This window comes from Pararge aegeria, chromosome 15, assembly GCF_905163445.1.
Source record: "Pararge aegeria chromosome 15, ilParAegt1.1, whole genome shotgun sequence".
In the NCBI taxonomy this organism is placed as follows: domain Eukaryota; kingdom Metazoa; phylum Arthropoda; class Insecta; order Lepidoptera; family Nymphalidae; genus Pararge; species Pararge aegeria.
The window spans coordinates 1,967,831-1,993,822 of NC_053194.1; the positions used below are offsets into that span (position 1 = coordinate 1,967,831).

General features: G+C 37.1%; 1 protein-coding gene across 2 annotated transcripts in view; it reads left to right on the plus strand.

Moving 5' to 3' along the window:
* The window catches only part of LOC120629736 (blood vessel epicardial substance-like), a 78,594-nt gene that overhangs the window by 35,845 nt on the left and 16,757 nt on the right, over positions 1-25,992 (plus strand). For both annotated transcript variants that reach the window (XM_039898739.1, XM_039898740.1), the window contains exon 2: positions 3,809-3,966. In XM_039898739.1, coding sequence (XP_039754673.1) covers positions 3,809-3,966 — 158 coding nt within the window. The remainder of the gene's footprint in view (positions 1-3,808; positions 3,967-25,992) is intronic.

The window sequence follows — 25,992 nt, forward strand, 5'->3', positions numbered from 1 at the left end:
CTAACCGTGCTTTAAAACGAACCATCAAGTGGGCTATCTGCTATGTTCGGCAATTATTACTTTAAAGCAAACGCCATTAGGTTGATGTCCACTCAACTTTGATAAAGCTTCACGTTCGCTCCATTCACCTGTGTCGCTGTCTCAACCAATATAACGGTTAACATCCGAAACTAATAATAATTAATCAAATCGTTTAAGCGAAAGCCATATCGCCTCGTCAAAGCTGCGTTCTTTGCAAAGCGAGTTTACGTCCTGCAAACGACCAATCACAACTCTTGCACAAACGGGGGCTCCCTCTGATTGGCCGTTCGCTTCAACCAATCTTGAACGCCCCGCTAAGAAGTAAGGACGCCTGGATTTGGCCTTGCCTTTAATATCATCTTACCGACAGATTAAAGAGCAGTGCAACTCTGCAATTTAAAAGTTCAAACAATGGATCAAATTTTTCAATGCGCCCAACACATTGTTCGTATGCATTGTGGCATATCCACACGGCAAACACTGGAACACAAAATTGGAAAACATCCCTTCAATGTTTACGTCTTAATCTAGATACGCCGTAGTTAGGGGAATAGAGAATGGTCACCATTGGCCTGAACAAATTCAAATTCTAGACCAATATGTATGCCACAACATAGGCGTATGTAAGAGTATGTATTTATTAAGCATGCATTCATTCAAAGTCCGGCTAGGACATTGCAATGGGATGGTTTCCTTTTCTTATACTACTTCTTACTGCTTAACAATAAGGTTGACAATCCAGGTGCACTTAGCAAATGCTCGTTAGCTGTGCGAGTGCCTGGCAAAACGGTACGAAGTTTGCAGGGGACGAAGATTACCACTTTTTTCACTTGATTCATTACGTACGCATTATGTTCGAAATGCTCCAAAATTTCGAGCATTCTCGTTGGTTTCCAATCAGATTGCTCAGCACCAACAAATTGACATATTTAATATAAGTTTACTTAAGTTCATAAATTATATTCAGATAAATTAAATAATGAGATAAATAATATATTTTTTTAATGTACATCTGTAACTGACTTAGTATACGTTTCGGCTAGCTGTAAGTATACTAAGGATATAAATAAATAAATAAATAATTATATAAATAATAACTATTTGTATTGAAATCATCATATCAACCCATTAACGGCCCGCTACAGTGCACGGGTCTCCTCCCACATTGAGATGGGGTTAAGGCCGTAGTCCACCACGTTGACCCAGTGCGGAATGGTGGACTCCACACACCTATAAGAACATTATGTAGAACTGTCAGGAATGCAGGTTTCCTCAAGATTTTTTCCTTCAATGTTGATATTTGAAAAAAACCAATCGCTGAGTTTCTTGCCGGCCTCTTTCTTCTCGGTCGCATTTCCGTAGTAGATGCACTGGAATCAGATAGAATTGACGTTACGCAAGCATAAATTCAATATGTAAACTAAGCTTACTTGATATAAATGAATTGGAATGCTAATTTATTCGATAGGTACGATTTAATTTGTCGCAGTGCTTCACTTTGGAGACAGATTGACGTTCGATTGGATAACAATTTCCTTATGAATCCGCCATAGACAAGGTATTTTGGAACCTGTCCAGACATATATAACTGCCTATCTGCATTTGTCTATCAATGCTGTACTTTATATTATCGTAGTGTCAGTTTTGATGTTTGACCTCTTACATTTTATAAAGATTGAAGAAGCACACTCGTACACCATACGTGTACGAGTGTGCTCAGGAGCTATTCGATTTGGTCAAACCACTGCTGCAACTGCGAGGTACCGAAAGAATCTGCACCGTTACGTGGTTGAAATACCATCAACACGTACGAAGCGTTTTGCTTCTTCCTTTCTGATCCGCACCGCAAAGGCCTGGAATGCCCTCCCATCTTCCGTCTTCCCCGATACCTATAATCTGGATACCTTCAAATCAAGTCAATAGGCATCTTCTAGGCAAGCGCGCTTCATCTCAGGCTGCATCATCACTTACCATCAGGTGTGATTGCAATCAAGCACTTGTCTATATATTGAAAAAAAAAAAAAAAGCGTAAAGTTACGCCTGCTTCCAAGCATTTCTTATAAGGTTAATGCAAGCGCTGCATTAACGATTGTTAGTTCAGTCGCTGTACCCACTGGAACCCCAATTACTAAACTTTTTGAGGCTTCATCTGCCAGCTCTCTCTTAATTTCTCTAGATTAAAAATTTTTGAATTGTACTCACATGGAGAGTTCATTTGTACACTTCATGTATCTTATGTTCACAATCACAATTTATGGTACATCCCTATCCCTACTTCCCTACTAATATTATAAATGTGAATTTAAGTTTGTTTGTTACGGTTTCACGCAAAAACTACTTAACCGATCCTCATAAAACTTTGTACACATATTTTTGGAAGTGTTAGAAGTAATATAGGATACTTTTTATCCCGACATTAAGCTAGGTTACTTTGGGAGATTGGATGCAAGTGTTTGTCGATTTTACACCATAACTCCGACAAATTATAACCGATTTATATAATTATTTTTGTAGAGGTTATAATTTGTGTTTAATTGTGTCCAAACTTTGTGCAGATCTGAATGTGGTTGGAGATAGAGTACAGAACTCAGACGACAGCAACAGACCCCTCATTTAAGGCGATGCTGAATATTTTAATTTTTGACAACTAAATTGAATGCAACATAAAAAAACAAAATCAAACGCAGACGAAGTCGCGGGCAATAGCTAGTAAATAATAAATTAGAGTTATTTGAATAAGTCTCATAAAATTTTTGTTCCGGAGATAAATGATCAGTCCATTAGGTCTAGCAGTAGTTGAGCTTTATATGACAGAGCTTGCTCGGGGAAGTACTATCACCGTGCTAATTTCTGCCGCTAAGCAGTATGGCTGTCTTCCATCCCGAAAGGCGGGGTTGCCGGTGTAATAACGGGCACATGAGGCTTAACATTGCATTGATGGACACAGAACGGCATGGCACTTTGTAAAAACTAAGGCCCGAATTTTTAACACGCTTTTATTAGCTTCACTTCTTCGACTTCTTTGGACGCTATTTTGACCCACTTTAAACGGTCAGATTTCGTGCAAACTTTGTAGACATATCGAGGACCGATGACAAACGCTTTTTTTTTACAATAAAATATTTTATTTTTTTTATTCACACTTTTCTTAATTTAAATTTATTAAAATTTATTTTCTATTTTTTAGTTCGGTTTTCTATAAAAAGCGTGTTTTTTTTTGGTTTTATTTTTTAACTATTATTTATTGGCATAGAGTAGAGTTGAAAGGATGGAGAGTAACATAGGCTATAGGCACAGAGAAACAAATGGTTCCCACGGGATTTGTGAACACCGTAAAATGCGGACGATGAACGCGGGCAACGTGAATACCGAAATAATACTTAACAGGCTTGGGATATATTATGTACTGTCCCTGAGACTTATCTGTGAAACCGAAAGCCTATGAGTTTTTGAGTAAACCACTGCCATAGTATAAAAAAATCAGATACAGCCCTAACATCACATGCAATATTTAAATAATATGACTCCAGTCACTTTATTAGGTACGTGTCTCGTAGCGTAGGTACTATGCATGTGTCGGGTTTTCATCTTCAATAGGGTTGTCACAAGTAAACACTTAGAATGATTTCAATTATTTTATATGGAAAAATTAATATGCTTTTTTTTGATTTAATATTTTTACAGCGTGATTCCTTATGAGATATTCTTATGCATCCTTTCACATTATTTTGTAATTCGGTTACACGCGGTATAAAGCTTAATGTTTATCGCTTTCTCCTTGTTTCAGGTGTACATGGCCCTGTTCAAGCCGCTGCGGGTGTCCCGGCGCCAGTTCCGCCGTGTGCTTATGTGCATGAGGAACGTGAGGCATCTAAAGTGCCACGAGCTGTACGCGCACGAGAAGGTCACCAAGGTGGACAGTCTGTCCCTGGTGCTATCGGGAAAGTGAGTCGCTTTTGTTCACTTTTATGACGACCTCCATGGTGCAATGTTGAGCGCTGCACTATGGAGTATTTTCTGTAAGTACCTAATAATTTGACGGCCGACTGGCGCAGTGGGCAGCGACCCTGATTTCTGAGTCCTAAGCCGTGGGTTCGATTCCCACAACTGGAAAATGTTTGTGTGATGAACATGAATGTTTTTCAGTGTCTAGGTGTTTATCTTTATTTTATAAGTATTCATGTACATTATTCATAAAAATATTCATCTGTCATCTTTTGTACCCATAACACAAGCTACGCTTACGTTGGGGCTAGGTGGCGATGTGTGTATTGCCGTAGTATGTTTATTTATTTTTATTTTTTTATTCCACTACAAGTTAGCCCTTGACTGCAATGTCACCTAGTGGTAAGTGATGATGCAGTCTAAGATGGTAGCGGTCTAACCTGTTAGGGAGTATGGTAGTTATACCCCTAATCGGTGTTTACGCGACATCGCACCGGAAGGCAAAATCGCTTAGCGGCACGTCTTTGTCGGTAGGGTGGTAACTAGCCGCGGCCAAAGCCTCCCACCAGAGCAGACCAGAGAAAGTTCAGAAATTATAAATTCCTAAATTTACTGAGCCGGGAATCGCCTCCTATTTAAATTCTCAGCGCTCACCGTTTCGCCAGAGAGAAAAAAAATTGTTTTCAAAACGTCGCAACGTATTCAGCATGGTAAAGAGGGAAATAAAGCGAGATACAAGTGTAACCCCACCAACCCCTATAATAATAACATCCTGTTGAACGCTCAACATAATTTAAAATTGATGCTTTTGTTTCTATAATAGGGGAAAACTAACAGCTCTTCTCTATGAATGATGCACTCGAGGCTTTTGTCTTTAATAATGGCCCATTATTTATACTTTAATACACTTTTTTATACAGCGACGCTTTATTTAATGCGTTATCGCTTTCATTTATAATTTTTCTTTTCTTTTATACCTACTTAATGCCGCATCGATGAATCTCGTTCAATGCAAATTGTTTTATGGAAGCGGTTCGTCATTCGCCCTTTATCCCGTTTACTTTAGTTAGCTGTTGCTCGTAATCATCATCAGAGTTTATTAGGGTTTTTGAAGTAAAACTTCTTAAGACGCGACTAGGGAGTAACTCAGATTTTTTTCTGACGGAAGTAACGCTTACGTCAGACGTCTGTGTAGTTTCCGCTATTTATAAATAATAATTTGGATTGGTCGTAAGTATATGTCATATACTCCACGCTTCTTGACTTATACGCCAGCTATCGGCAAAAATCGTAATCAGTTTTCTACTCTCAATTATTATTCTATTTAACAAATGAAAATATTTATAAAATGTGAAAGTGATATTAATGAATTTTAAATAGAATATAAAATGAAATAGCAAATGTTAAGTCCCAAGAACATTTGACTCTTTCATCCGTAATGAAATGTATGAATGATTTAAATACCGTAATGAAATGTAATAGTTCTTACAAACAGAATATTTATTTATTATTGCGTTTGATTTTGTTTTTTGATCTAAAAAAAATTAAAGTATTCAGTATCGCTAAGCCTTAAATGAGGGGTTTGCTGCCGTCCGCTGAGGAGTTCTGTCCTCTATCTCCAACCACATTCAGATCAAAACAAAGTTTAGCCAAAATGTTACACATATTATAACCTCTATAGTACAAAAATAATTATTTAAATCGGTTATAATTTGTCGGAGTTATGGTGTAAAATCGTCAAACACTTTCGTCCCCTCTCCCAAAGGAACCGAGCTTAATTGTCGGGATGAAAAGTATCCTATATTACTTCTAATACTTCCAAGAATATGTGTACAAAGTTTCATGAGGATCGGTTTAGTAGTTTTTGTGTGAAAGCGTAACAAACAAACTTACATTGACATTTATAATATTAGTAGCGATTTAAGAAACAGAACAAGCACAGAAGAACAGCTTGTTCGCAATACGTAGTAAAGGAAAATAACAAATATTTTGTTTTTAATCAGTGTGACTAGCAAATTAAAGGTTGTGCACAGAATTACATTAACACTACAAACTATAATAAAAATTCAAAAGTATAAACTACAACAATAAAAAAACTAAAAAATAACAAAAGAAAACTGAAAATTATAATCCAAAAGTGCAGTTTGGATTGCTTAATATTAATTGATTAGCTACAAAACATAACACCGTGATAAAAACTGTACTAATTGAAATTGAATACAGAGTAATCAATGGAGCCTGAACAGATGTACGGAGCGTGACAGTGGTGAATTACTGCAAATGTAATGCGGTAAGGTTCATACCTACATCCATTCAAACGTAGTGTGAACAATTAACACGGCATTTTATTTGCATCTCTTGTTAATGATTAAGTCAACTCCACTATAATATCAAGGTTTTATCACTGAATAAATAGCTCGTGTGTTCGCGCGCAACATGAAAATTTACTTTTACAATCTCATTTCAAGTTTTTTTTTCTGGGTTGAGGCTTCGGCCGTGGCTGGTTGTTAGTACCGACCTTTTTGACGACCTCTCTAGCGCAGCGGCGTTGTGGTTTTAAGTGGGAGTTCCCTCAGGGACAATTTTGGAATTTATTATTTCAAAGTTTTTCTTTAGTCTGGTCTGATCGGAGGGTTAGTCCGTGTCTTGTACCACCTTAATGGCAAAGACGTGCCGAGAAGCGATTTAGCGTTCCGGTACTATGTCGCGTAGAAACCTATTCGGCATATGAGTAACATTACCTGTTGCCTTAGCGCGTAACACATTAATTATACAGGGTAAATAATTTTTGTACTTCAACACGGCTAGCATGGGCAGGGGACAATTATATCCCCGGGGAAAGGGTAAAGATGTATCTTCTCCCACAGCTTAATCAATTCTCAGAGCTAGGGCGCCCAAGTGGAAATAATATCCAAATAATATATGTGTTGTAATAAACGGTGGTAAACTTCTCCTATTCCATGTTTCCGTTCTTTAGCAACGTTCATTATTTGACGGCCGATTGGCGCAGTTTGCAGCGACCCTGCTTTCTGAGCCCAAGGCCGTGGGTTCGATTCCCACTACTGGAAACTTTGTGTGATGAGCATGAATGTTTTTCAGTGTCTGGGTGTTTATATATATATGTATATATCTTAATATATATAAATCTCCTGTCACGATGTTTGTCCGCGATGGACTCCTAAACTACTGAACCGATTTTAAATTAAATTGGCACACCGTGAGCAGACTGGTCCAACTTAAGAGATAGGATAGCTTAAATCTTTAAGTAAAGTCACAATTTTATTTTATTGCAAATTATTTGTCTATAATTAATTGACAGTCACATGTTATATGTATATATATATATACAACTATGCTCATTTAAGGCTTAGCGTTACTCAATACTTTAAAAACAAAATCAAACGCAGACGAAGTCGCGGGCAACAGCTAGTATATATATATATTCTAAGTATTTATGTATATAGTTCATAAAAATATTCAGGCTTCTTAGTACCCATAACACAAGCTATGCTTACTTTGGGGCTAGGTGGCGTTGTGTGTATTGTCGTAGTTTATTTATTTATTTATTTATTTATTATATCCCTTATCAGGGGATATAATCGGGTGATATAAGTTTTGTCTCCTGCCCGTGCTAGGGGCGCAGCAGGCCTAGCCCAGGCGTTTATAATTACACATATATTATTTGGATATTATTTCCACTTGTGCGCCGGGCTCTGAGAGTTGATAATGCTGTGGGAGGAGATACATTTTTATCCTTTACCCGGGGATATAATTGTCCCCTGCCCATACTACCCGTGCTGCCTGTGTTAGCCCTGCAGGTGAGTCAAGAGCGAACTTGTTGTGTTATAAAGAAAATCCGATAGAGTGGTACTGCCGCGTAGAAATTAATTAGGGGTACTTATGTTAACTTTGGACTATAAAATCCCTAAATATTTTAAACTAAGATTTTCGTTGTTTGTCAACATTTTAGAGGGCCGGGCGGGCATAATCTGACTACCCGCTTTTGTGTTCTTTTTTTTTTGTATTCCACGAACTGTTCGATATACTACACTGACAACCTCACATTTAAATTGAGAAGCTGTACTATGCTTTCTCCAAAGTAAGCGTAGCTTGTGTTATGGGTACTAAGATGACTGAGGATTATTTTACTGAATAATATTAATAGACACTTATAATAAACATTTAGGTATGCACACTGAAAAGCATTCATGTTCGTCACACGGACATTTTTTAGTTGTGGGAATAGAACCCACGACCTTGGACTCAGAAAGCAGGGTCGCTGCACACTGCGCCAGTCGGCCGTCAATGAAATACGTTAAGTCTATAAAAATAAAGCATTGCATTTCAAGGTTCACCATAGACCAAAGATTTACATAATCTTTTGTAAATTTTTGGACTTAAGAATCGTAGTCGTAGTCCAAAACGATTTTTTTTTAAATATTTGAAACAAATAACAGTGCGTAAATAGATTGTTTTGCCTTGCCTTGGTTACTCATAATATGTAACATTTAAAAGTCATAGTAACTTGTTGCAAAAATAATCTGCGTTCCGATTAACTGTGCATTTATAGTGCGTGGATCTCAAGTGATTCACTTAACGACATGAGTAGTCGCTGCAAATATAAACCCTTTCACACATCGGATCCGGGCTATTTTGTACTCGCCATTTTTTGTTTTTGGTTACTGTAGACGTTTGACTGCAATCACAACTAATCTTAAGTAATGATGCAGGCTAAGATTTAGCGTGCCTGGAATATGCCTAATGCCTATTCACTATTGGATAGAAGCAAGCGTTACCTTGAGGAATTCCATGATGTAATATGAAAATTGAGCTTAATTTTCATCACATCAAATTGCAAATCTTTAAATTTCGTTGCATTTTTCTATTATAATATGCATATTTACTGAAATATAAACCTCCCTCTATAATTAGTGGCGTGCACTTCATACATGCACAAAAGCACAGCATACCCTAAATTTATTGTATAACTTATAAAGGGGAAGAATTTTTAACTTTATGCCATCTTCCTTCTTTATGCATACCCTGGTCAAAAACCCTGTGCACGCCACTGTCTATAATTGCTCTATCTATTGCTGCAAACTGGATTAAAATCTGTTGCAAAATTCGTTAGATAAGGTTACAAACAACGGGGGCGACTTTGTTTTATACTATTTGAACATTATGAAACTGAAATGTTACTGTCGAGTAGAGAACGAACCAAACACTCGATAAGACAAGCTCTGATGTCATTGACTGTACTCGGCAAATGTGTGCATAATTGTATTTGTTTGTCAGAGGATAACTGGCTCGCTCTTCCTGTTAGGCAATTTCTACAGATGACGCCGTATTTAGTGTTTCGTGGTTTCAGCCAAAGTAATTTTTAATAATAACAATAATTCTTTATTTAGTAACTGTGACACTATTATAAAAGAGATTATTGAAAATACAGTAATAATCAAAAACTAAAAAAATGACATGAGATATTAAATATACAAAATTTATTATATTATTAAATATAAAAAAGTTTAATATCATCAGTACAGTACATCAGTATGAGCCCTCGCAAACATTTCAGATGCGCTACAATATCGTGGTAAGCCCAAAAGCATTCTGGAACCATCATTATACAGAACTCGTAGGGAATTTAGCGATGCTTGTGAATAGCTGGTCAAAAAACAAACTTTTAGCTTTCTGGCTACAACAGTCAAACCTTCTAATGATTTTAATGAATTATTTGTGTTGCGATAAACGACTAAGACACCGGGAGGTATCTTTGCATCGTCATCAAATATAATTTCAATTGTTTGTTGAAAACTATCTATTAACTAATTATTCATTATTAGGGTATTTGTAAAATCCTATTCAATTTAATAAAATAGCTGGCAAATATGAATTTATAGTTATCAAAAGTTTGGTTATTTACCCACTTTTATAAAATTACTGTAACAGTTGCTAATGTTTTTTGTATTTGATAAAAATGGCGAGACGTCATGGCGTGGTATTAAATGGCGTAGTTGTGGTGATGGGCGTGTGAGATCAGATGCTCGGTGGTTAAATTTAATCACCATTTAAAGTTATCTATTACCTTGTATTCGAGTATTAACTGTCAGTATACGTAATTTCTACGGATTTGATTATCATTCTACTCAGACTTATAAACTATAAAATATCATGGTAATTAGGTTATTTTGATAAAAAGACGTAATTTCTATTCAATAATTAGCGTCTAGGTGTTGAATTTTGTAGGCAGGTATGTTTTTTTGAACTATAATAGGTAAATTTATCATAGAGTGTTACAAATTATAATATAAACAAAAAAAGATGGCGACTTTCAAAATGGCTGCCATACAGATTACAAAAGTATCGAGATATATTTTCCACGGAACTCTTACTGGGTGATTCCGACACGCAAGTAACTGGTTTTTTTTATGAATAAGATACACTTATTCTTAAACGGGTACGATCTTCATAAATCAGTATCACCAACGTTTGCCTCTCAATCGTTGTTTAAATACAACAGTCAGGACATGTCATTCTGTACGTCTGCTTATGGGATTATTTATTATTACAAAATAACGTTACATCACTAATTAGCCCTGTTACGGGAAAATCGGGAAGCAACTCGACTCGCTCGTTAAAACGGTCCGTGTGACTTTTAAGGCGGGAATACACGATTGTATACATCGCTGTACCTCCGTGGCTGTGTTTTATGTTATAACGGTTAATTTTATCTGCGTTCGAAGTGTTTTGTACGCCGACGAAGTTATGACAGTATTCGATTCAACTTTGTCGTACAAAATACACAAGTTTTTCTAATCTATTATTATCTACACTAAATTTTTTTTAAATTGTCTTATTATGTAACCAATCTTTTTATAACTGTTTAGTGTAAAGTATGTCTTTTAAATGCAAAAAAATAAGTGCGATAAAATAAATAAAAAGAAACGCAATAAAGAAAATAGAATAAGTATATGTTTATTTTTTGCTAAACAATTTGAAAATACACTTTATAAGTTACGAGTATGTATTATAAGTTATAAAAAATAGATGAATGACAAATAATAAAAAGAATGGTATAGTTTTTTTTATTCATTAAATAATATTTTGCTGGCGCGATGGTCTCCGTGTTATGCCGAAACATGATTTATTTTTAAGATGAAAACTGTTATGTTATTAAAATAAACCAGAGAAAAGTCCTAATTTCTTTTCGTAAAAATTAATTAATTATATTTTTATAAGGACCCAAATTTTTTTATACTACTGTCAACCGGTTTTTGTGCTCCGTTCTCCAGATGAGTTATATCTATAAAAGTTAATACTTATTCAATTTTCGAAAACGCCCAGAAAACTTTCTGGTACCTACCACCTTTATTACTTTTTTAAGAAACTTAATAAATTACTGGAATATTTAAATGGATCTACTGTGTAAAATGTAAGCCAAGCTTTACATCAAGCAGACGAACTGTACCAGTTTTTGTGAATGAAGCCGGTTGAACCGTTGAAAGCAAAAGTCACTTGCCTTTATTCGCGATTCGTAGGCCGCGTGGCTTACGTAATGACTGTAGTTAAAGGCCTCCGCTTACATATCGACTCGACACCAACTCATAAATTAGAACATGGAAAAGTAAGCCTTATGTCGTACAGCATAAAGTAAATTGTTATACTGGGAAATAAACCAAGAATTGCCCACTCGCCTTACACTAACAAGCTACAGCCCGCTCAGGCTTACCACTCGTTGACTACTAGTTATGAACTCGTTGCGGACGCGTTACTGACTCGTCGGTGTTGTGGTAGTCGGTTTAATTTAAAGTAAGTAGTCTTCTTCTTTGTCGTAACACTCTTGCCAGAGTGGTCGTGGTCATTAACGTGGTCAAGTAGTGCTTTTGAGTAATTAAAATATTTAAAAAAATACTTTAAAGGTGAAGGAAATCATCGTGGGAAACCTGCATGCCTAAGTTACATAATGTTCTCAAACGTATGTGGGGTCCAAAAAAATAATAAATAATGTTATTTCTGTAAATTTTGTTCATTACACTGTGAAATAAAATACATTTGAATCGACAAAGTCGCGTAGTCGGGTCAGTGACTGGCAGATAGAGTCGTGGTCCGCGCGCTGTTGCCGTTGTTACATTACAGAGTAGAATAGAATAGAGTATCAACAAGTAGAGTATGTATGTAGAATGTTGAATATTTCACAAAATACAGAGTAAAAAAAGTCTTAGAACAAAAGTTGTTAGTTTTAATGTAAAAAAACTACAGGCCGAGAGTTTTTTTGCTATTTTTATTTAACCCTGTACGTGTTTATATAACTGATAATGCATACCTTGAATGCCTTATTTGAGTGCCCATCAGTAGAATGTTAGTAATGTGCCTCAAGACAGAAGCTAAAAAGGCATTCTCGGTGGCCGACGTCGCAGTGCGCGGATGAAAGAGCTCTCTCATCAAAAGAGGCCTTTGTAGCCGCTCTCAAGGTCTTAATGAAGATTGTTCTTACATTACCGACTCGAGCAGTGTGCTTTGGTCATTTGAACCGGTTAGATGAATTCTTAAGGAAACCTCTTCATTATTTAGAGTTCAACAAAAAGAGATCCATATACTTTTGTCATGTACATTGGAGGTTTGGTTACCCGGATTTATGGACACGTATATTTACTTCTAATATCATAATTTACGACCCATTAGCGGCTTTCTTCAGGACACGGCTCTTTTCGCCGAATGAGGAGGGTCTAGGCCGTAGTCCACCACGCTGGCCAAGTGCGGATTGGTAGACTTCACAAACCTTTGAGAACACTTATAATAAACTCATATTATAAAGAGGTAAAGTATAAATGGTGGTATTAGCGATGATAGCCTAGTGGGTAGGACTTCGGCTTTACTTTGGGGGGGCCGAGTTCGAAACCCACTTACGTTCGAAACACACTCAGCAACTCTAACTTTTTTAAGTTACGTGCGTTTTAATCAATTAAAATGTCACTTGCTTCAACGGTGAAGGAAAACATCGTGAAGAAACCTGAGAGTTCTCCATTATGTTCTCGAATGCGTCCGCTAATCCGCACTGGGCTAGCGTGGTGGACTACGGCCTAAGCCCTTCTCATTGTGGGAGAAGACCCGTGCCCTGTAGTTAGCCGGTAATGGGTTGCTATGATGACGATTATGATGAAAGTATAGGTGGTGGTAGGGTAATGAATTAAGTAATCTCCGAAACTGCTAAGGTCGAAGAAACCACGACGTGTCTTTAGAGACATGCAATCACAAGATGAGCCCGTTTTGCGAGAGTTTTGTTATTTCGTGATATGGAAGACGCCGTGGTTTGGTCTTCGCTTTATTGTACGCAAGTTGGGTTTTATCCCTTTGAAAAGATAGAATCTTGAGAGGTTACAGAGCTGTTCCTAAGAATGAACACTATTTTTAATTTATTTGGGCCAAGTTTTGAAAAGTTATGAATCGTTACTAGAGCTCAAGTAGATCGCTTGTTTATATTGCTCTTGGAAAAGCTGATAAACGAAACTAACCAGAGATAAACATGGTATATCGTTTCGCTTATATTAAGCGATAAATAATATAAACAAGGGAGAATAAAAAAACTGATTACCAGAATCTAAACTTTTAGGTAAGGCAAACTTGAATAGAGCAACGAAAACAATGCCCGTGGTTAAAAGCTAATCTCGATTTAAAAACATAGCCAATATGGTAAACATTCTACCACCTTGCATTCCAACACTTGATTTGGATATTTGAGATTCGACCACACCTTTTCCTTTTACGGATTTTCTAATGAACTCAGTAATGAAGCTTTGATCTCCCTGATTGGAGTAGCCGAACAAGCCTAGCCTTAGAGTTAACTGGAACTGAATAGATTTTGTTCATGCCATTGCTTTATTATCAGAACAGTTGAATGAGTGATTTCGTGACAAAGCTCGTCCGGAGAAGCACGCCATGCTTATTTCTGCCGCTAAGCAGTATGGTCGCAATGCTGCGTTGTGGTCTGAAGAGCGTCACTTCTTGTGTTATTACAGGCGTATGAGGTTTAACATCACAGCCTGAGGTTGATAGACCCAGAAGGGCACTTTGCGGAACATGTTTCTTGCATGCCCTAAAAAGTTTTGCGTTGTTCATAGGTTTGTAGCTTTAATCTAGCTCCTCGATTTTGGGAGAGCTTTTCAAGAGAGTAAAACTGGGCAAAATTGAATATCATTTCCATCAATAGCCTATAACAGTCCACGGCATGGTGGGCTTAAGGCCTCTCGCATGGAGGTTTTGCCCATAATCACCACGCTGGGGATATCGCAGACGGGTTGGTGTAAATGGTAGTAGGCAGTAGCACAGATCACAGAGGATGCTGCTGCCTTCTCTCTTATATTTCATTCTTTAAGGATGTTCTAAAACGCAATCTAACATCATGCAATATACCATGGAGCAATTGGGAGCGATTTGCCGCGCAGAGGTCTACATGGCGCAAACTGATAACTGACAAATGTAAAACCTTCGAAAAGAAACGTCTAGTACACCTTGACTTAAAACGCTACATCACAAAAATTTGCACCTACAGCGGTCAACTTTACTGCGGGTCGTGCAATCGAATCTTTAAAACTCAATTTGGCTACGCTAGTCATATCCGGGCACACTCGAGACGATAACGCCAAGGTATCGCCGTTGACGGATACGTCATGGAGGACATCATCATCATATTCCATTACATGAGTCGCCTCGTGAGACACCCGCGGAAAAAAGAAGGGGTGCTCATAACTGTATTCTGACCTGCCGTCAAGGCAAGACAAGGCACGTTGAATATGCTTTTGGCCAATCCCTAACGCTTCTAAGGCATGCCTTTCTATGACAACCGACGGGTCTTTGGTCAAGGAGGTCAAGATGATAGTAACAAAGAATACAAAAGATTTAAAAGGGTTTTAGTTCATACGTTTAAGGTCCACAACATTTACGCTGCTCATGATAAATAAAGAGATTTTGAAGTGAAATACAAACAAAAACAAGTATTATAGATCCAAGTCCTTTTTGCGGTGAAGCTCCGAAAAGATGGTTCGATTGGTGGATGGGTCGATTCACACAACGGCGCTACTATGCCGGTTTCATTTATAGATCAAAAATATGTTTTTTTTTTCTGTTGTTGTTTATATTTATTATTTATACATATAGCGCTAACTTGGCTAAGCTCATGGTAAGTAAAGATCCCGCTTAAGGAGCGTGCTTGCCTAGAATAAGCCTACTCACTAATAATTTAAACGTACGTATTAAAAAAAGAGAAAGCAAGGGCTTTACGTATCCATGGGATATCAATTAAGTAATGCTGCCCTACGATTTTACAAAATTAGCCATCTCTGAAGTTCTTCATCATGTCCACCAAAGAAATGGCAATCTAATGGCAAAAATACTACTGAAAAACCGCTTCGAAATTATATTACCCTTATAAAGGAAATCTAAAAATAGTGGAGAACTTAAGTATCCAACATTAATGTAGTAATTACTGCAAGAGGTTAATTAGGAGCACGTAAAACAATCAGAGTCATGTCAGGCGGAATCCTCGTAAACGCGAGTACGCTTACAAATGAGCAATTACTTACGCAAGGTTTAATTCCGTGAACAGGGATCGTTAAAAGGGCAAATGTTCTCAAAGCTAATGTCTTCTGGGCCACCGACGACACAGTTATATTATATATTTTTTTTATTTATTCACTTTATTGCAAAAAAACGGTTTACAAGAGGCGGACTTAATGCAATGCATTTTCTACCAGGCAACCTAAAATGTAAAATACATATATATTAATATTTTTTAATTAATAAAAATCTATATAAATTTCTAAACTTCTCTCAGTGTAAAGAGGAAACAAGGAGACCAAGAGTGCTCAGTGCGAGTGGAGAAGGGTGCGACGCTATGAAAACTGGTATAAAATGTAAATTCGATTTTGGTGTAGGAAACTTTCCAGATTTGTTCATATGGCGTAAGATGGAATAACAAGCTAAGGAAGATGGGAGCCACTGGATCACATAACATCCATCTTGATTACCTGAAACCCTCGTTACCACATAGAGCTGAAGAGTTTCAATGAATGTGGTAATGCGCTGATTAAATAACCCCATACCATAAGGCATCGATTACCCGAATTTTTTCTCTGGATGGCGTTTGATTGAGTGCTAATTGACTTTTTACTACTTTCAAGGTCATTTGGAAAGACGGTACTAATAAGCCCGGATAATCTCCGCTCACGTCTTGGCCTAAAAATCATCCCTTATGAAGAATGTGGTAATGCTCTGATAACCCCTTATGAAATGGCATCAAATATTCCACATTTATCTCTGGATTGAGTCAGTTTGATACTATTTCTTGACTTCTTGCTTTATTAAAGTACATTCGAACTAAGGGTAATAGGAAGCCCAGAAATGCCTCGTGCACACCATCTCTTATGCTGCTAATGAATATGAGTATCTTAAATAAATGTTGATTTAGTATAAACGTACATTGTTCCGTGTAGTTCTAATTTGAATCGTATATCAAACTTCGTGATAATCTGGGTCAGGGCTTCCTAACCTGGACGCCTTAGAAGGTACAATTTTTTTTTATAGTCTTTGTGCAGGGGTGTCATGTCTTGTCCCGCACTTTAAGCAATTGTATGGAGATCACTAAGCTCAGCCATCCAGTTGGGGTAGATTTTTTGTTTAATTATTTGTTAAAATTTATCATTTATAGTTTCAATAGTTTTATGCGCCCATCTGCCTATCTAAAAAGTACCTATCAATTTTAACTAGCCTGGTGAGTGGGCGGACTTCGTGACAAATAACTTGTAAGTGCGCCATTGGCTTGATAAGGTTGGGAACCCCTGATCTAGGTCATAAACTGAATTCAACTAAACTTGAAGTCTCTGTCTTACTGCGTAGGTAATAAGGTAATCATGAGTGGATGCAATTTCCATCGTCCATCTTATGTGTAGTCTAATTGCCCTCCGGCAATCGGATGTGTGACCCAACTTGTACAACTGCTCTACGGACTTCAGGCATTGATTGTAAAGAGCGCATTAAACTATCGGTCTTGGTAAATGTAACTAAAATGTTAAAAATCTTTCTCTTCAATAGAAAATAATTATTGTGGATAGTCGTGATACTAGTGCTCCTTTCTGTTTCTTAGTAGCTTTCTTCTTTATTGTGTCGTTGTTGATTTACACCTACCACGCTTTTCTGTCTTCTGCTTTCCTGGTAATACGGAGGCCTTTTAGTATCTGGTCAATCCTCGATGAGGTGATCGGCCGCGTTGTCCTTCTACCGACAAACGCTGCTGAACTGGTAAGCTAGATTAGGCCTACAAAGTCTTATATTACGATAAAAAAGCTTGGGTTAAATTATTGATCTAACCAGGTTGCTTCTTTAATAGTTTTAAATAACAATGTGAGATGGTGATAACAAAAAAAACAACCGGCTAAATTTGTTGTGGGCTTCTTCTTAGACCAGGGCGCGTTTAAACCCTCGTACCTTTAGTTTTAAGTTGACGTATTTAGTTAACGCCATCAACTCACTTCTATGTCATATTTTACATGTAATGTACGAATGAAAAGTGCCGTGTGCCTATTTGAATAAAGAAATATTTGACTTTTACTTTGACTTTGAAGCTATTACAGTCACACATGCCTCCTCACTCCTGTGAATTTGGGTTTCAGAGCATACACAAACTACGCTGTTCCAACGGGGGTTTACGGGCTTTTCAGATTTAAAAATATGTGATGGTAATAATATGTAATTACATTGTTTTTCTATTAGCGATTGGTTCTTGACGACAATAACATCTGATTAAAAAATATGATGACATCTAGTTGGGAGCACGCTTGCCTAAAACTAGTACTCACTGTTGCCTGGAAGGTACTTTGGTAAATAAAGTAACACTGTTCCACCCACTCTCAATGGACAACGGCCGAATGGCGCAGTGGGCAGCGACCTGCTTTCTGAGCCCAAGGCCGTGGGTTCGATTCCCACAGCTGGAAATATTTGTGTAATGTACATGACTGTTTTTCAGTGTCTGGTTGTTTATATGTAAATTCTTAGTATTTATGAATATTATTCATTAAAGCGTTCATCAATCATCTTCGTACCCATTTACTTTGGGGCTAGATGGCGACATGTGTAGTCATTATCATCATCGTCATGTCAACCAATCGACGTCCACTGCTGGACATAGGTCTTTTGTAGGTAGTTCCACAATCAATACAGCGGCTCCCAACGACTCGCCTGATGTCATCTGTCCACCTCGTTGGGTACCGACCTACGCTGCGTTTACCTGCGGGGTCGCCATTCCAGCACCTTAAGACCCCAACACCCGTCGGTTCTCCGAGCTATGTGCCCTGCCCATTGCCACTTCAGCTGTGTTGTGTATTACCGTAGTATAAAAAACAATGGACCGGCTCAAACTGTTAGACCACATTCGTACTAACGAGATAAAATTGGCTCCAGTGAGAATTTGGCAGACCTATTCTATTATTCAACAGATTTAACATGTAGGTAGACATGTCGGTTTAGTGGGATGATTTATGTAGGCGTTTACTGACTCTAACATGACTTTCGAGATATAATCTTGTTTTAGTGTAATTGTCTATTAAGTGTTGTAATAAGAAGGACCTTATGGGTTTATGTATACGCTTCTATAACACGATTCTGAAGATAGTTTTGAACTTATAAATGATTGTTAAAATGTAAAATGTTGAAGAGAAACTGCTAGGTTGATTTTTCACGAATCCTTCGGGAACCGTACCTACATTTTCCTGGAATAAAAAGCAGCCTATGTGTTATAATCTGTCTCCTTTCCAAAATTCTGTCAAATTGGTACAGCTGTTTTTGCGTGAAAGAGTAACAAACATCTATCCTTACAAACTTTCGCATTTACAATATTATAGTAAGAAAATTTAATTAAAAATATAGATATTTGGAGATGGAAGATTAAAACAGACTGCAAAGACCATTATATTATATCATATTTATATAGTTATACGGATAAAAGAGTATTTTTAAACAACATGTTAATTTATATCCGCTGTTAATGATTTCATATCTAACTTTATTAATTTTGATCGTATATTGAAATAAATAAACATACTACGACAATACACACATCACCATCTTAAGCTTTGGGGCTAGATGGCGTAGCTTGTGTTATTGGTACTAAGATGCCCAATGAATATTTTAATGATACAAATAAACACCCAGACCCTGAAAAACATTAATGTTCATCACACAAACATTTTCCACTCGTGGGAATCGAACCCACAGCCTTGACTGAGAAAGCAGGGTCGCGGCCCGCTGCGCCAATCGGCCGCCATTTATTAGTTACTCTTCCTCAAAAAAATTCCTAAAAGCTAAAAACTTCCGAATGAAAAGTCTCAATCGAATACTTAATCCTAAGACACCTGCAAGTTATACGAAACTGGTAAGGTGTAAGGTTTCATTAATCATTCTTGCGTTACATGGTATATTTGTGATACTTAATTATGTGCGGAGTGCAAAGAATGGAAAAATGTAGATATTCGAAATTCCATCTAATGATCCGGTTGTCGAAACGTTAAAGACTTTGGTTTTCTTGTGGATTCTTCTCCAATTACGGTGTTCTTTATTATCTGTTTCCGGAAGGGTAATGAAGTTAGTTTCATCATCATTATCAACCCATCACCTGTCCACTACAGGTTACGTAAGACTTTGCTTGCCTTTCAAACATGCAGGTTTCCTCGCGATCTTTCTTTCACCTTATCTTCACTTCGTTGAGCTTTTATCACACATTCATACATATTCACAAATAAATACATTTCATTTCATTTGATTACACCGTTAAAGCAAGTGATTTTTATTTATTGCCAATCTGTACCAAATATAATGGAAAAAACTGACTTCTTAAATACAGGTATGCTAGTTTGAAAGTTAGGGCTAGCATTTTAGGCTAAAATCGGTATGATCTTATGATTCCATTCAATAAAAATGTTTTATTATTGTTATTTAACAAATAGCTTTAATTAAAAACGGATTTATCTGTAAAGAATTACCCAGTAGGCTAACAAAATTCAAAATTCATTTATTTCAAGTAGGCCTATAAGCACTTTTGAAACGTCAAGTAGTGACTCTACCACCGGTTCGGAAGGCAGATTCTACCGAGAAGAAGTCGGCAAGAAACTCAGCAGTTTCTCTTTTCCAACATCACTTTACAATTTATCAATAAATATATCAAATTATTATCCTCCCAATAAATGTACCTTTTTTATAAGAGCTCTCTGATATGACTTATTACATAAGTCATATCAGAGAGAAGTGTCTGATAGGAGAGAAATACGCTTTAACATACGCTTAACCAATTCGATTTGGCGGACGGGAACGAACTGAGCGGCGGGGTAAAGAGTTCGCGAACTGTAAACAAGAAATGAGGTTGCGATTAATGAAACCTTAAAACTACAGTATGTAAATAAATACGATAGAAGCCTAGCCTAATCGGCTTTAATCAGACTCGATGCGACTTAGTGTTTTGGAAGGCTGCGGAACATTATAGGATCAATTTTATTATTAGCTAGCCATTAACATAGAAGAGGTAATAGTACTAAACAGTTCAGTTCTCTTTTCCAATAGTGCTACTGAGAAAGCTACTCTGACAGCGTGATATATAGGTTTTAAAAAAATCTCAGCCTTGCTTTATTTGCCTAGATAGATAGATAGTTTTGACAAAATTCAACAAAAAAAAAAACTAAACTGCTCCTATCACACTATAAAGCTGGATAACAGGATTCTGACTACACGCATTTAGCCAATTTATTCTTGTTAAACTAAAAAAAAAAAACTAGGTCTGTTCCCTCGTATTTTTTCCCCTATCCTTGCGTATTAGATAAGGCACTCCTCGACGTGAAATAAGACTACGCAGCGCGGTGACAAAGGCTTATATGTTGAGTTAATAGTTAAACATGTACTTGGTTGACGGAACAGATCTACAAAATCCATCTCTACACTTTTAACTCTTTTAAAGCGTTAAAGCGTATAAGTCGCGATTAGTAACTGTGGAACTAAAAATAGAAGAACAGCCTCGCTGTTTAATTGCCGAGGTTTCGAAAACTTCTTCAATCAAATATAACTCTTTTGTAGGGTAAACTAATTTTTTGTATGATCGTGAGGTGTTACTTAACTTACTAACGAATAGAAGAATATGAGTTATGGCGCTATAGTTTAATTACATCTATCGTTTTCTAGCAAACAACACTTTTTTAACGACTAGGCCAAGGTCTGTTTTTACGCTAGCCTCCGTTTGACAAGTTGCCAAACTTTAACTTTAGCACTATTCCTTACTTATATTGCTGGCGATCAGTACCATGCAAGTAACGTAGGATACTGTGCTATCATAGACACTAAAATAAATAAATAAATAAATAAATATAAATATACTACGACTATACACATATCTAGCCCCATAGTAAGTGTGTTGTGGGTACTAAGTATAATAACTCATATACATTTAAACACTCAGACACTGAAAAACATTCATGTTCATAACGAAAACATTTTCCAGTTGTCAGAATCGAACCCACGGCCTTGGACTCAGAAAGCAGGGTCGCTGTCCACTGCGCCAAACGTCCATCTAAACAATAAATATAATACTTACTTTGTTAACACAAGACAATGATGTTTCCAATTCTGCATAAGCAATTAACTAACACATTGGTGAGAGCGCTCTCTTTACACAAAAGGAATACCTAAATGAGTGTGATACAACAATAATGAAATTTGAAATTTGAAATTTTGAAATTTGAAATTTATTTATTTGCCCACAAAATCGCTTACAATTATAATACAAAAATATATCTTACAAAAAGCATGTGGACAAATAGGGTGCCACCTCAGCACGAAGCCGCAACGAGCTGCAGCGCTGGTTTTCAGGGGGACCCTGTGTGCTCACAGACGTGTTTGCGACTGCAACATCCATGCCACAGTCTATACATAATAAAAATAAAATTAAAAATAAAACATGGTGCGGAATATAAAATTTACCGATCTAAACCAAGAAGCCTACCACAAAGTCAGGCAGTGTCCATGGTAACGCTAGATACTTCGTCTGTACATACGCCAGAAACAAATTACAGCCCTGCTACTATAGTGTTTTTCACACACAAACCCATACGGAAAAATAACTGATTCAAAGAAAAGCCTCATTAATGTAGATTTAAGAACAATAAATTGTTTGTTGCTGTAGCAAATGTGCTTTGAGTTTTTCTTTAAATAGCCGAACAGTTTGTATATCACGTATGGGTGGTGGCAAGTCATTCCAACACTTAGTAGCAGAGATAATGCTTAACAAACAATTAAATTACGAAAAGGTTTTGTGTAATGCACCTAATGCATTATTTCAGTAAGTACGTGTAATTGTGTGCGACTGTGTAGATGTATAATAATCTTGTCTCAAAAATATTCCAACCTTACGCCAGATTTATATCTGTTATTTCCATATTTTGGTATAAACCTAAGTTTGCAACTGAGTTAATTTCAACTCAATTGGCAATTACATAATGTACGATAATGGTTTGGACGTAATTTGATGGCAACTTTCCACAGTGGCTAGATATATTTGTTGTCAACTGAGATACAGAATACTCCCTTCAGGTCACGGGCCCAATCATCTAACGCAATATCTCACACGACAAAGATCTTTTAAAATAGATCTTTGCCGAGTCATGACGGCAGATCAAAAAACAGTTTTCACCACACGTTTATTTCTCTTTCCGCGGATGTCGTATGTGGCCACAAAGGAAATATAACGGAGAGCGAGCGACAGCGTCCTCTGTGCTACTACTACTGTGATTATGGGCAAAACCTCCCATTTGGAGTCCTTTAGTCCAGCAATGGACTTTTAAAGGGTTTTGATGAATGATGATGTAAGACTTTGTTTAAAATAACCATTGTTTGTAATTACCAATTGCTAAGTCCTAAGTACATAATGGCTCAATGAGCGTTACGGCTTTGTCTCCATGTCAAGTGTTCAATTTCTTATATGAGCGTCGAATATATAAACGTTTTAGGTTACCGGCCTTGGGAATCCATTAAACTGTGACCTTTGCTATCGCTCAGGATAACAATAGATGAATAAAGGTTATGATAGGGCGATGCGGGGGTTAATGATGCGAGTAAGCCGTGTTAGTTGATAAGGCAAAGTTTGCGCGTCGCTTGGTAATTATTTATTAGGCTGCTTGGCGTCAAATTGTGTCTAAATTATCCAAGTAGTGCCTCGAATGGAGATTACCGACGACAGCACTTTAATAAGCTAATTCTAAGCTCCGTTGAACATTTTAAGTTTGCTGGCGTACCCACATTTTTTGACAGCAAGAAAACTGTTCGATTATTGGATATTGGATAGAAGCAGGCGTTACTTTGCGGAAATCCATGATATATTATCAAAATTAAGCGTAATTTGCTATACTCCGCGAAAAGCAGGATAATCTGTGTGGTGTAATTTATAATTTCTTCAATCCTTATACCCCACACCAAACAGATCTTCGGCAATATACCCTCTACGCACGTTTCGCTCCGAAACAATTATTCATTGTAAAGTCTTAACAATTATTAAGTTAAGTTAACTTAAGTTGTTGTCTTAACAATTATTCATTGTAAAGTCAACATCTCCTGATGATGCTCCGGTTTCGGAGCGAAACGTGCGTAGAGGGTATATTGCCGAAGATCTGTTTGGTGTGGGGTATAAGGATTGAAGAAATTATAAATTACACCACACAGATTCTCCTGCTTTTCGCGGAGTATAGCAAATTAAGCTTAATTTTGATAATATAACTGTTCGATTGGTTGGGATTGGTATCAAGAAGAGACAATAATAATTCCTCTCTCGATATATACTACTGTATGAAGTTGTACGTAAAGTAACATCGCAGAGAGGCATATTCGCCCAACGAATCATCTCTTAAAATAAAGATTAAAAAAGTGTGTGCGTTTAACCTTTACGCGCGATTGAAGTATAACTTTTATTATTATTTATTGATGAAAGAGTAAAATGTTCCTGGCACTCCGCCATTTCATTTAATAAGGTAAAATTGTTTGGAAGAGTTCTCCAGGACGTCAGAGACGCAAATGGTTGGACGACATAAGGGGCCACCCCCTTTGTTACCGAGATCTAAAGAAAGGCGGGCTCAATAGGGAGGCCTTCCGATTGTTGACCGCCAAATTTCAAGAAGATGGCACCCAATGATGATGATGGTAATAATACCAGTAAGTCAAGATTAAAGTCAGTTTAGTTATTTTTTAAAATTCCCTTATATGCGGATGTTTAGTGCGGTATGCCCACACATACGTATGTAGGTACAGAGCACTCTCCACAATGAAACAAACAACAGCCAAACAAACTGAAACAAAGTTTAATTCGCGCTAAGACTGGGTTAATTAAAACGGGCGGAGGACAAACTGAAAGGTCAGCTAAACTGGGGTAAAATATTAATTCTCCTATTTTTTCTGCCTTATACCGATTACCTATTTGAGCAGAATTATTTTCATTTTTCACTATTTTCCTTTTAAGTTTTCAACCGACTTGAAAAAGGGGAAGGCTCGATCTCTACATGATCAACCCCTTACCGGCCCACTACAGAGCTCGCTCCTACGATGAGAAGGGGTTAAGGCCGTAGTCCACCATGCTGGTGCCGTGCGGATTGGTGGACCCCTCACCAGTGGCGTTCCTAGGATTTTGAATTTGAGCAAGCCCAGTTAACCTAAAGGACAAATTTAACTCGTCATGATCTCTAAGTCACCATTCTTGTTGTGCTAAATGACAAACCATATCAACAAATCTTTGAAAAACACTACGGTTAGGGTCAGCACGCGAATTATGATAAAGAAGTTTCTATGCAATGTTTGCCAAAATTAAAAAGTAATCATAGAATCCCGAGTGTTTCTTTGAGTTCTGCTCTCTTTAATTCTTATGATGCCTGGTAATTTATGTCGTAACCAGCCGCGTTCCAACCATTATTTTCATTAGAAAAAAAATATCCAAAAATTTACCTGTTGTTCGCCAATTATTTTTTGGTTTCGCCACAGAAACAAGTCGCACACAAATTAAGCACATATTTAACAATATTTACTATAATTAAAAGAACTAAACCAGTAAAATGCACAATTCAACTCAAAAAAACAATAATAAACTCCTAACTAAGTAGTTACTAATCAATAATAATGAATCTGTCAAGTGTCAACTAGTTGTAACGCAAACAATAACACGCGTGAAGTTGTTTCATTTCGCTCGCTGGTCATCTTCACTAACTTCAACTCGCAATCTGGCATTTGATCTCCATACTAAATTATTAAATAATCTAGATTGTCTCTGCTAAATACATTGAAATTTCTATAAGAGAGAGCAGTAAAATAAAAGCCCCATATAAGCAAATGAGTGTGAGCGAGACAAAGCGGGGCCTCCGATCGCGTACGAAGACACGCGAAGAGCGCGATAGTGATACATCCGTAGATGACCTGCCAGAGTAACGTAGTGCTTGCAGTAAAGTAGACAAAGAGAATATACATTATTAAGCAAAAGTTAAAACATTGTATTTATATCCTCATTGCTATAAAGTTTTAATTATTTTGTTAATTTCATTTCGGAATAGTCGAGAAAAATTTAAAAGTGATATTTATTGTAACGCAAGCCCGGCCTTTCGGCTTGTATGGTAGTACCGCCACTGCCCCTCACACCTTTGAGGACATTATGTAGAACTCTCAGGCGTGCAGGTTTCCTCACGATGTTTTCTTTCACCATTGAAACAAGTGATATTTAATTAATTAAAACGCACATAACTTAGAAATGTTAGAGGTGCGTGCGGGAATCTGAACTTGGCTCCCCGAAAATGAAGCCGCAGTCCACCACTGGGTCATCACCGCTCCCTTTACTTATCAGGGGTAAATTTATATGATACATACTTGCATTTTTCAGTTATTACACAAATCACGAGTGAGATGGAAATTCTATAATTATAAAGTACCTACAAGTTAAAGTTATTGAAATTTTCATCATCATCATCATCA